Consider the following 13,372-nt stretch of genomic DNA (forward strand, 5'->3'; position numbering starts at 1 on the left):
TGGGAGAAGTAAGAGGAGAGCAGCACTTTCTCACTTCTGGACTGCAGTTAGGTGCTGATTTGATAACCTGAAGAGTAATCCGATCATCGTTCCGCGGCTCCACCTGGTCAGTATGAGGAGCTGCCCGGCCTCTGTGCACTCTTGGGGGAGGATGCGCTCTTGCTGAACTCTTCTTAGTCGCGGATCTTTTCTGATTTTGCCCATATTTCACATTGTAGAGGCTTTTTTTCTTCTTTTTTTGATCATCCAAGTAACGCGATCTGTCCTTTCACGTGCTACTTTCAAAACTTTGTGAGTCCAAAATGGACCGTGGTTTTGCTGTTATACTGCTTTTGACTATCGCGCTGTTGCGAAGCGGTGACAGTCAGCAGGACACAGCAGGTGGTAGGAGAGGAGATGAGGCGGCGGAGGACCGGGCGCTGTGGGACCGGGAGAGGAGTCAAGGTCACCACTCGCCGAGTGGACCGGGGGACGGCGCATCCACCGCGGCTTCACCTGTAGCGTCTCCCGGCCACTCCAGACCTCCGATCCGTCTCCCCAGGGGCTTAACACCCAGGCAGGCATCCAGGGCGCTACCTGCTCACCCTGCAGGCGCCACCCGGGAGGAGGCCAGACAGCCGGCCAGCCAGAGCCAGCAGCCCCCGCAGCCCGGAGCCAGAGTGAACCGCAGGCAGAGCGGTAGACTCGGCTCTGCCAACACGAGGAGGCTCGCTGGGTAAGAAACACAGCCAAGCGCTCCAATGTTCCCCTCTGCTTGATCTGACTGTCCAACCAGCTGAGTTCTGAGAATCTGTGAGCCACATTACTGCACATGACTCCATGTGTTTTAATGTCAAGCCGTGGCGCACTTTTACAAAACTCTTCCTGCTAAGCAAACCGTGATGATGTTTATGATGATGATGATGTAATATGTAACAATCCGCAGAAAGTTGCCTCATAGCTTTGCTCCATGTTGTTTAAACACTGTGTGGAAACAGTGAAGAGGTCCAAAGTGTTTAGGAGTCAGCTGGGAGGGGAAGGAGCCTCATGCATGTTCAGTGTAGTGTCACCAGGTTCACAGCAGGTCAGGGAGTCATAGCTGAGGTTGAACACGTGATGATGTCAGTTTTGATAGTGGAAGCTTGTAAGGATCAACAAAAGGGATGAACACAGCTTTATTACTGCTCCCTCCTGTTACAAAACATTATAGCTCATTTAAAGTGCAGTAGGACACGCGGCCTCAGACTGCAGCAGTGTGTCTTGTGACTGCACATGCTTGCTGACGGCCATGTAGCGGCTCAACTGGAGCTTTGGCCGGTGAGCATTTGCTAAATCACTTAGTGATCAGAAACACCTGTGTCTCCCCTGGTCGCATCGCTACAAATCCCTACAACTCCCAACCTGGGCGTTGGGTTGTTTCCACCTTAAAAGCTCTGTTCTTCTTGTTCAATGAACCTTTGTGCATCCAGCCCTGTTTGTTCCATAAGGACAACAAATGCTGAGGGGCCGGGTTTCCGTAATAATCAGGGGAGATTTAAGTGGCTCACCTTTGGGTTGTTGAAGCTGAAATATGATTGAAATAGAGTTTCGGATGGATTCTTTATACGGCCAATTTATGGAGAAGACTTCATGAGCAGCATGAGGATTTAGACAATTGTTTAGCCATCTGTACTCCTGAAGCCTAAACCATAATGAAGCCTGGAGGAAACAGTTCATGCCCTGAGTCCACCTGCTTGACATTGAAGCTTGAGTTTAGTAAAATGTTTTTTGGGTGCAGCACAGTGAGACGTTCAGCAACTCTAAAACTCTTCATCCACCTCTTCAGGGTAAACGATCGATGTAGATTCTGCATCATCGACAAGCTCCCAAATCCCTCACAGCATTTCAGAACAAATCGCTCAGTCAAACCTTTGCAGTGATGCATGGTTGAGTTGAGGTGATGTCTATTTAAAGCAGCGTATAAAGAAAATGACTGCCTGTTGTGTTTAATCCAACGTGCTTTATAGCAGCGTGGGGCAAATGCCTTGTTTGACGTTGCCAAAAAAACACAGTCCAACAGTTTGTGGAATGAATGGAGCCCTTTGAGTTAAAGGAGCATAAAGGTGGTATTACATAAATGCGGATAGTCCTCACCCGGCGAGTCTAACGGTTTGATCCGTTTGCTTTGGATGAATCATCTGCGTCTTGTTACAGAAAGTGTTTTCATGACACGTTTCCTCTTGGATTCCCCTCTCTGCTCTGTGCCTTACTGCGCCCCGAGGCAGCGCTGCGGCCTCTTAAACCTGCTACCCTCACGTCCACTCAGCGAGCAGACGCTTCTCTTCTCAGTGCACCTGTCAGAAACCACGCTTTGATTGATCCACAAAGCCCAGACGACGGAAATAGCAGAATAATACTCCGTGTTCCTACATTCAGGTTAGAATAAGAGCATAACAAGGTGTTACCCTGTGCTTGTTTGTTTGTATCCCCGGGCTTCATTCTAATCATGCCGAATAAAGGCGTGTTTCCTTTGATAGAATATAAAGGTGATGACGGATGACATTGCTACAGAGCTGGCACGATTAATGTTAGAACTAAGCCTGCCAAAGGGCCCAAACCACTGCATGCTATCCCCCGTGAGTCCTCAGTAATGCCTAAAGTATGTAGTGAGTTTAGTGTGACAGAGGCTGATGAGTCGATTCCTGTTATCTGCTCAGATCAGTGTGAGTCAGACAGCCACTTACTGTAATATCCCGTGTAAGGAGGATGAGGCACAGATTTATGCCAGCCACTTATTCATGTGTAGAGGTAGCTGTTGCCCCGCAGTCGCGCTTGTGGTTAGCTGCCTTTTCATCTATCTCACTGAAATATAAAGCGAGAAGAATCCAATTATGACACTTTCAATCTCATCATCTTTCATTTGCTGGGTGATTTACAGAAGATGCACGGTGTGTTTCATGTCACGTGTGTCTCACTTTATCCCTTCAAGGCTCAGATAACTCTGTATTTGTTTTCACTCGGCACTCTCACATCACTGAATGAGAGACTTGTGGGGCCACGCTGGGATCCAGTTTCCTGATTTGCCCTGGAAATGTTATTGAATCAAATGTAATTACAGCCTAATCTCCAAGGTGTTGATTTCAATAGACCAACCGCATCAGAATGATCTGGATCTATGATGGCCTCGGCTATCAAGATCTCTGTCATGCAAACGTTTTGAGTACATCCACCGTCGTTGTTATTACTCTGAATGATGAAGACTCCCTCTGTATTAATGTGTTCTTCAAGCAGTACTGTAAACAACTGCTTACGTCATGTGTTGTTGTGTAACATGTGTTCCTCAGGCCTAATGTGTGTGGAGGTCAGCAGTGCTGCTCCGGCTGGGCCGTGGCTCCGGGAACCAATCGCTGCATCAAACGTAAGTAAAAAATAAAACTTACATAAAGTTGTCAGGCCTGTGTGTGTTTGGCTAGCTTTCGCACGAACGACCACGCATGTGAAAATGTCGTTTCTAATCAAGTTAAGGCAATAAATTGATTTTTTTCAAGTTAGTGTAATCAGATTGACAGTCACAGACCTGGATGATGATGTAAGTAAATCTATTTCTCTGGCTTCAGCTTTGTGTGCAGCTCAGTTCCTCACCTCGCCTAAGCCACATAAGCAATGAATTATATATGTTAAGCAACTGTATGAACTCCATCCATGTATTTGGCTGCATTAATGGCAGCATAGGCACAAACCAAGCCCATGCGTGTCTCTGATGACATCTCTCGCTGACTCACACGCACGCTGACACGCTCCGTCTCTCCATTAAACATAAGTCCTCAACCTGCAAAGCACGCCGACACGCAGACACGCAGACACGGAGACACGGAGACATAGAGACGTCACAATTCCATGCAGACAGAGAGCAGAATAACAGAGTAAATAGCTGCTAATAACTATCCTGTCAAGTGGAATTGCCCCGTGAAAGTATTCCCAGCATGTTGTTGCCCCCATGGTCATGTTCATCACGTGCTGTTTGTGTTTTCAAGATCCTCGCGTTGGAAATTACAAGAGCTTCGCACTCGACTCTCTTATTGACACAAGCCCTTAATTATGGGTGGAACTGCTCCTTTCTTTTTTTATTTGACCACAGCGGCGTTGGATGTAATAAGTGCCAGATAATTAAAAGTGGAATGGAAGACACCAGCTGTGAGTAAATGATTGGCTGGTTTCTTGGATGCAGCCTAACGGGTTTACAATAGTTAATGCAGCTCATAACAATGATGATATTGGGCAAAGATTCTCTCTTTGTGTGGTTTTGCTCTGCGGTGCACCTATTAGCTGTGTTCTCAATAAATGGCAACATCCTGGAGCAGTTTGGCTTCCTGCACGTCAGGACCTGAACCAGCAGCACAACACATTCAGACGGAAATAACAGGTTTAGAATCTCAATCTTTTTTAGACACTTATCTTTAAGTTTTACAAGTGGAACCCACACGGCAACCGGTAATTCTTTACCAGCATAGTTACAAGTCTCTCTTCCCCTCTCTCTCTCCCTCTCCCTCTCTCTCTCCCTCTCTCTCTCTCTCTCTCTCTCTCTCTCTCTCTCTCTCTCTCTCTCTGTCTTGACCTTTCTGTGTTTGTTTCTAACTCTCTCTCTCTCTCTTACTCCTCAGCTACCAATTATTTCCCTTTGTGTTCTTCTTTTGTCACTCTCTCTCTCCTCGCACACACACACGCACACACACACACATACACACACACATGGTTCGTACAGAATCCTCCTCGCCGATTACACAACCGGCTGATTGGGCCCAGCAGCCTCCTAATTAGATCTCCGTCCCTGCCGCCCGGTGCAGAAACCCCCATTCCCCCTTTTTCTCATCTTCCAGCTAAAGGTACACTTACAAAGGTGTAAATGAGCTCTAACGCAGGCCCGTAGTTAGCCAAATTAAAAGAGTAAATACTTTAAATCTGCCAGAAAGTAACAGTTCCAGCCTAACGTGTTTATGTTAAACAAGGCAGAGCATCTGAGCAGGCCAGGTCTCTGTCCAACCATCTGGACCCTCTTACAGCTTTGGCCCTGGCCCAGGTCTGACTGGAGGCTATGGTATCATCAGCTGAGTGAAGCCCCATGGCCCGGCAAAGTGCCAACACGGAGGCCCCAGACTCCAGCTCCAGTTTTTTCGGGGGGCGCCTCCAATGCGCAGGAGACCTCCGCAGAGAAAACACTCACACAGCTATCTGCGTGCTGTCGCCGCCTCCGACCCCGGCTGCTTTATTAGGGGATGGCAGTATGAGAAAACACGTTTCGCAGTGGGGGAAAGAAAAGGGAGAAACGCAGCGGCGGCGAGAGGGCGGGGGAGTGAAAACAACGTCGGGGAAAGTCTCAGCGACGGCACTGAAGTAGCATCTGATATTAGAAGTGTGAGCGGGGAGGTTTGATTGTGTGTCCTGACCTATAAGGCCGCCTAACAATACCTCCTTGTTCCATCGGGGCTGAGCTCAGGAGAAATCTATGAGAGGAATTGCTCCGCTAGGTGTCCAGGCAGTGCGGCTACGCTGTTTACAAAAAGATGTGTGTGGCTCTGGTCTGAGATTGTCGTCTTGGCCACGTCCTCCAGGGTCTGGTGCTGACGTCTGATGGTTTACAGACTTGTTTGTGTGTGTGCACCAAAGCAAAAGCCATGTGCTGAAAATACTTGTTGTGTGATAGAATACTTTAATCAGAAAGAACAGAATGTTGTGTTTCCTCTGCTCTGTCATGTTTATTTCTTTTTCCAATTAACGGCTAACTGCTTTAATTATAGAAAGAAAATGTAACAAAAACAAATGTTGACTTTGTTCATAACGGATTAGAGGCACAGTCCTGTGTGTCTGTTGCGGTCGTCCAGGTGTAGCTCTGACCAGCTTCAGCCCTCAGACTCCACATTCACATCTGCACATCGTAGTGCGGCTGCTCCGATGAAGAGCGGAGGGAGGTCAGGCTGTGCCGCAGCCCGGCTCTACCCTGCAGCGGTCCCGCCTGGATTAAGGCAAAGACCGACAGCGACTGTTAACGCCGTCTGCACACACCACACCGGACAGAATCGCCCATGTGAAAGCGTCTCTTTACTAGTTCACAGTAGTAATTTGTTGAAATGTCCTTGGTGAACCGTTCAGTCAGCTCAATGTCTGGATGTGTTTGGCCCGTGAGCACGCTGGTAGACGCAGTTTCTACGCGATGCAGTTCGCCTTCATGGAAACACTCAAACCGCAGATCTGAAGTAATACCTCACCAACACATTAATCATTTGTGTAATCAATCAGGAATGGTTTGTGTTGGAGATATTGTACACCTGCATTAACAGTAAATACCAGACAGACCAAAGCTGCAGCAGCACTCTGGTCTGCTAGAATCCTCACTATTAGTGTGTATTAGATGTGACCACAGACGTCTGTTTACAAAATAGTAAGCTGCCGAGCGAGTGGAATTAAGATGAGACTTTAATTGCTGGCGTAGTTCAGTATAAATACAGTAACCCTCAATTTGCTGGCTTGTACATTAGTCTAGAATTACTGTTTTGAAGTTGTGGTTTACAACATTTCTCTGACAAAACGCGAGTTAGAGAGTTAGAGGCCGCTGCTGCCGAGGGAGGGATTGAAAAAGCCTCTGTCTTGTGTTATCTCTTCCTCCAGAGGATCCAGTGTTATCTCGGGAGGCTTGAATGTGGCTTTATACCTGCTATGAGTGGTTTCTTGGATTGGCCACCGGGCAGCACACAGGCTGAGCCAAATGAGCTCTTTAGCCAAGTCGGGCTTACCGAGCGTGGAGCAGATAGCTGCGCGCCCCAACTGCCAAGGTCAGGACGTGTCAGAGTTACAGAATCTGCTTTAGGGATTTGTTTAATGACACGGTCTGCCACAAACACACACACACACACACACACACACACACACACACACACACACACACACACACACACACACACACACAGCAGATGTATGTATGGGGGGAAGTATACAATGTTTCAGGCCGGGAATTCCCTCAGCAGAGTCTGTAAGTGGCTCTGCGATGTAACTATGTATGTAATGCTCCCTAAAGCCCAGATTCCACCGCGGAATTCATTTCACCACACCAGTACATCACAATATTTTGGAGAATGTAGGCGGTACGTATGGCCACATGATGCAAGCATGGCCAACGCTGCGGGCCTGACCCCAGAAAGAGAGAGAGAGAGAGGGAGAAAGAGAGCAGGCAGATGGGCCTTGATTTAAACATGTTGCAGATGAAAGGTGCATCATTCACGTCGAGGAATAAAGTTGTTTTCAGTCTCTTAAGCAGTCGGTGATTGACAGAGTGAAATGCGGTAGAAAGGAGATTCTTTTTGATTGTCTTCCAGCTTTCTTTGGCCCGCTGTGCCGCTCAGGGCCCCATCCAAACCTAAAATAACTCTCCTGGAGTCTCTCTCTCTCTCTCTCTCTCTCTCTCTCTCTCTCTCTCTCTCTCTCTCTCTCTCTCTCTCTCTCTCTCTCTCTCTCTCTCTTTCTCTCTCTCTCTCCCTCTCTGTCTCTAATTCTCCCACTCTTTTCCAAACCTCTACCTGAATGTTTCTCTAATTCCATCATGTCCCCAGTGCAGCCTGAGCAGGATTAAAGCCCTCCAGTGTGGACACTCTGGGAGCCGTGTAGACTAAGTTATGTTAAAGGATTTACTCAGCTGCTCATTTTTTATGGTTACCTCATTCTGTACAACATAACATAATTTGGTGCGGCGGGTAAAGGCTCACATAAAGGCCAGAAGAGGGAATGGGGGCTTTGTGGGAATTAATAATCAAAATAAAAGCTTACTCAGAGTATAAAAGCATGGACCAGATCTGAGCTTGATACAGATTCTGATACTCAAACATGTGGGAAGCAGCTGGTAAAGCATCAAGGACACCCACATGTGAACCATTTCTAAACTCTAAAAACACTACCTAGAAATGTAGGTTTATGGTTTTCATGTAATAGATACAAACCCACTCAGTTTGCTCCTTGATATTCCTCCTGAAACACAATAGAAAAGAGTATTCAAACACGTATCACTCACCGGATCAAACCAAAGCACGTGTCAAACCCTCAAGTTGCATAAAAGCGCCTGAGCCTGGCTGGAAGGCGTGTGCTCATCCACACAGGTCACATGTATGTGTTTTCACTGGCCCAGGAGAGATATACTGTGCATAGCTAATGTCTGAAATGCTGTTAAAGGGTTGAGCATTTTACAGCTCCATAGGAGGGTTAGATGACACGAAGCTCAGGTCATGAGCCCGAGCGGAGCACATGATGCAGTCAGCACCGTGACCCTGCTGAGATGCTGAGCAGATCAGTGTTACAGCACAGTAGGATGTGTCATGAGTCCATACCCTCTGGAGTATTTACAGCTTTGAATGTACGACACAACATGTATGTAAGTGCGAGGCTGTCGTGTTGTAGAAACGTTCATGCATTCAACGTTTCCCTCCTCTCCTGTGGATTTGCACCTTTAATTGGTGTTGGAGTCTAATCTGTGTTTATTGTTGAAAAGGCAAAATGGCACATAGGTCAAATTACACGCATGTGCTGGCAAACGTCATTGATTAGTATGTGTGTGTGTGTCTGTGTGTGTGTGTGTGTGTGTGTGTGTGCAGGCTGTTAAGGTGAAGCCTTCAGTGATATGTTGCTAGGATTTTCATATTTGCCCCAAGTTGCATCATCCAATCTCTTATAAATCCTTACAAAGTAGCCACCAAGACATCGGACAGTCTCCTGATGTTAGTGTAATCATGTGTGAAGGCTGCACAGGCGCAGCATTTAGACACGGTGCTGTGTGAAGCCAGTGCGTCCAGCTGTTGGCGGTCAGTAGATGGCTACTGAGTCGTTGCCCTTTTAAGCCTCCGCGCCTCCGCGCCTCCATGCCTCCATTGGTGTTTTTCAAAGTGTTTACTGCGTATGTAACGCGTGAATCGCACCGGTTAGAAGTTGTTGGAAGGCGCCCCGGCTAGCTGTTTCCCTCCATTTCCTGTCTTTATGCTAAGCTAGGCTACACGCGTCTCTTTGGAACGCAAAGAGTGAAAACAGGCGTTTGCAGCACATGCAAGGATTTGAGGTGGATTGAACACAGTCCTCCCTGAGCTCTATATGGCCTGGGTGGATTTGTGGGGGTTACATAGTTCACAGTTCGGGGGCGCAATACGAACAGCAGTCTGGAGAGAGTTACGGCCCATTAGACACATCCTATAATCAATACACACACCTTCGTCCCAAAGCCCGTCATTAACATCAACGCTGGACAGCTCGCTCTCAATTTGTCTCCCCAAACCAGGAGTGCTGCTCTCTCCGCTCCAGCTGTTGTGTCTGTTTGTAGGTTGCAATTGTGTCCTTCTTGGCCTCCCGAGCCACATGTTTTTCTAATTGCTACCATGGACGATAGCATAGTGAAAATGAGTTACTGCTCGGCGTCTGGACGATGGAAGTCTTCCTGTAGGCGTTTTTGATTTCTTTGCACGTCTTTGTGCGGAGGGAGTGGAAACAAAAAAGCTGGAGGTGTGTATCCCTGTTTTTTTGATGGTATAATTACTCAGCGAGGAGGAGATTCTGTCAGATGAAAAACAATCTGCAGGACTGAACTTGACTGGAAAACACTAAGAGGAAGCGCTGCTCGCCATCGGTCGCACACGGGCGCATTCAGGCAACAGTGTTGTTAGAGACGCCTGCAGCCGACCATAGATCATCACCACCTCCTGCCTGAAGTCCATATGGAACTTGTTGGGATGTGATCCCTCAGGAGAGATGGGGTTTGTGGGTTTTCGGTGAACACCGCGTCTCACAGACTCGGTTTTACAAGTTGCGGGCACACACCCCCACATCCAGATAGCCTCCTCCACGAGCGCCTCAGCATGTGGCTCATTAGAGGCTGAATGTGGGAGTCTGGGGGTGCGGTAGAGGTATGATATAGCGTGGCTGAAAGTAATGTACACAGTGTCATGGGTCACATGTAGGTTAACACAATCCCCCCCACAGAAGAGAGGTGGGCGAGGAGAATAAAAAACTCCCAACTACTGTGTTGGACTGGGAAAGCCACAGTGTGATTGAAAAATGTGGCTCCATGACACAGGCACCTTAATTTGGTGAAATATTACCCGTGTAGGATTTACCACCAAGAGAAAATAAAGGATCAGTCAAGCGGTGTCAGACTCCCTCTCTTCTGCTTCTCATTAGAACACCAGAGGAGCCGCTAAAGAGTTAAACGAGCTGATGTTGTGATTTCGCCGCATCAAACTTCACCTCTGACAGGCCTGAGACGTTGGCAGTCGCACCGGCGGCCATGTGGAAATCACATGGTGTCCGTTGAAATGATCCTCCTCCAGAAGCGATCACACTAACTGCCCCCCTTTAATAACACAATCCCTGCTCCCTGGGTGGAAAGTGTATCTAGTTGAGAGGCACATTTCTGCGCCTGTCTCTTTTAACTGTATCCCAAAAAAAATCAGCGCTTGACATGTTTCAGCAGATCTGTCAGGTTCTGCAGGGAGACTCACAAAACTCTTGTTTGAGGACACATGTCCAGTCAAAGGAAGCGTTGTGGAGTAGTCTATGAAGATGTGTAGCAAACAGACACACAGGCACAAAGTACTGTGATAATCAGCTAATACTTGCATTGATTTATCTGTAATAATGCCAAACATAATCCCTTTATGACCCTGCAGGGAAGGTGGATGCAGCAAACGGATAGATGGAAGGAAATTTAATCTGCCCTCCATCCATCCTTAATTTCTTTCTTAGGACGTTTTTATAGACGGAACGGATTTATTGATTCGCCAATCTGAATCGACCAAGACAAACAAAGCAAAGGCCGTGCCGGATGAAATAATCAGTGGGAAGTTACGGCCGCCTTAATTTCCACTGACATTTTCTCTTTCATTCTTATTTTCCAGCTTCCCGTTTCTCAGTCGCAGGCGTTGAAAGGACCTTTAGTCAAGCCTTTTATCGTATTCTACTCATTCCTAATCTCCAGTACAGCTCTCAACCCCTCAATCTCATAATGGCGCTTAATCTGCTTGGCATTTAGAGAGTCCTTCCCAAGATTATTACGATTATGATCTCATTATCAGTATTATTTCCAAAGGGCTTCAATTTCCAGTTACCTTGAGTTGCGCCGTTGACGTCTGTGAAGTTGGGAGATCTCTGGTACATGCTGGAGTTATGTCAAATATCGGTTTCAAATTGCCGCTCGCTGAATGAAGGGCCTGTAAAGATTTGATGGGTTGGATTACCTCAGGGTGGAAAGAGGGGAAGGGGGATTCTCTGGTGGATTGTAATGGACTGGAAACAAGCACTAAGTTGGAAATGAGAGTCCAGGAGATTGGGGTTGAGGAGGAGAGCCTTCCATACAAATACATACTAATGCAAATCTAAGTTTAGAACAGGTAACTATAGCCCTCTGGAGGAACTATAAAGACCTGAGTACAGGCTGGGGATTCAGTATTCCGACCGCAGATCCAACCAGGACACTCAACAATACAAATACCTTCGTTTTAATGATTCACTTTAGTGGAAAATTGATTGTTTGACGCTTAAATGAATGTAACTTGGAGTGGGCTTGGTACTTTCATTAACCTAACCTCATGCAGTTTAAGACTTTTTGCTCAGCGTAGAGAAATTGCAATGTGTTTTATTACTGATTTGTCTGGATCAGTGAATTTGATCACAATGCGAGTTTCCAACCTGCCAACACCAGTTTAATAGTCTCATTTCAGTTGACTGAATCTGGACACAATCATCCAAAACTTGGCTTGTCTGCCTAATTCATAATTAAGGCCGAAGTGTTAATGCCAGGAATGTTTGACATTTTCCCTATTTATTTCTGATGAATTCTCATTTTATTATTATTCTCGCAAAGAAATAATTGAAGCACATGTTTGGTGAAATGGATGGAATGCGAGGCAATTAGTTTTAATGATGTGCAAGACAAATGTGCACGACAGCAATTACAGCGACAATGTGTGCAACAGCCTAGAGGCCGAGTCCAGAGAAAACACAGACAGGCAGCGACACTGCATGTTACGGCCTCATGTGAGTGACTGACATGTCCACTCCGGGCTCGTCTGGTGTCATTGCTCTGCCTCACACGTCGCATGATGGAACACGTATTCCATCAGAAGTCAACCATGAAGTTACATTTATGAGGTTATTTCTCTGACCTGTTTCAATTTCAGTGTTTTTTCTCGCAGGATTTCAGTATCACACATTACTGAGTTCTCCCTCTGTGGTGTCACTGGACTCTGTGGCTCTACGTATTTGATCCTCTGCTTCATCCCCAAACTTGAGCTTCTGCAGACTCTGAGCACGGTGATGGCACTCAGCCAGCCTGTACTTTACTTAGATGATGTATTTAACTCTTTGCCAAACAAGGACCCAGGCGATTCCTCTTTTATCCCAGGATGGAAAACTCTGATCACATACCAACTCGTATGAATCTACAACCACATTTCTGTAAACGTGTATGATTAATCGAAACTGTACTTAAAACTACATGCTTCAGTGAACTACTTTGGTCTAAATATAATTTACTCCAATTTAGCAGAGAGGTCTGATGATAGTTTGTTATTCAATCCCTAATTTGTTAGTTTTTGCCATTTTACCACAGACTGACTGTGCGTAATGCATACCTCACTTTCAATTATAAAACATCACGACTTGAGAAAACTCTACAGCCTTGATTGGCCTTTCTTCACGGGAACATGCATGCTGTTAAAACATGGAATTAAAGATGCGAGGCTGCACCCGCTAAATGTTTTCCTTTGTACGGTTCCTTCTGTAATGCCCCTGGGTGTCCAGATTCATTTCACTCAAGGCAAAACCAAACACAAAGTGGTGGGGAGTCTGAGCGGCATTGCAATAACAGGAAGTGTGCTGCAGGTAAAGCACTGTTTTCACCCAGTGGGGGCCTTGAGCTGCCCGCACTCCTCACTGGCCAGAGCTGTGGCTGTGTTCCTGCCTGTGATCTGTCACTGTCCACAGCATCTGTGTCAATAGCATTCCATCGCCCTGTTGACAGAGTGCCGCTGTTTGCTTTAGCCACCACAGACCGGCGGCCTGATTTACTGTTTGAGGACTTTGTCATAAATCCAGAGGTGCCGCCGACTACATACATTTGTGTCAGAAGATGGAGAGCTTGTTTGTTTTAAATTGCGTGCCACAGGTCTCTCTGTTCTGTAAGTAGCTGGATGGGAAGATGTGGGGTGGGCGGCTCCGGTGACACATATTGTGTTTCCATGACCGTGAAATGACCTCGCCACTGTGTACTCGCAGACTAACGACAAATATTATGCACACATTTATCTTTAAAGCACAGCGAGCCCCTTCGTGTTTGGCTTGTTTTTCAAATAAAGGACACCTCTCTGCGACTCTTTCCTTTAGATGAAGTGTG

The 13,372-nt window shown here is 46.7% G+C and overlaps 1 protein-coding gene across 2 annotated transcripts in view; it reads left to right on the forward strand.

Moving 5' to 3' along the window:
• The first annotated feature begins 236 nt into the window (after positions 1-236).
• Positions 237-13,372, forward strand: part of LOC143009589 (latent-transforming growth factor beta-binding protein 2-like) — a 76,555-nt gene continuing 63,419 nt past the window's right edge. For both annotated transcript variants that reach the window (XM_076161625.1, XM_076161626.1), the window contains exons 1-2: positions 237-715; positions 3,303-3,376. In XM_076161625.1, coding sequence (XP_076017740.1) covers positions 303-715; positions 3,303-3,376 — 487 coding nt within the window. In that variant the 5' untranslated portion in view covers positions 237-302. The remainder of the gene's footprint in view (positions 716-3,302; positions 3,377-13,372) is intronic.

The sequence above is a fragment of the Genypterus blacodes genome, unplaced genomic scaffold, assembly GCF_046128005.1.
Source record: "Genypterus blacodes isolate CSIRO-AG114 ecotype Tasmania unplaced genomic scaffold, CSIRO-AGI_Gbla_v1 ptg000112l_1, whole genome shotgun sequence".
Classification (NCBI taxonomy): Eukaryota; Metazoa; Chordata; class Actinopteri; order Ophidiiformes; family Ophidiidae; genus Genypterus; species Genypterus blacodes.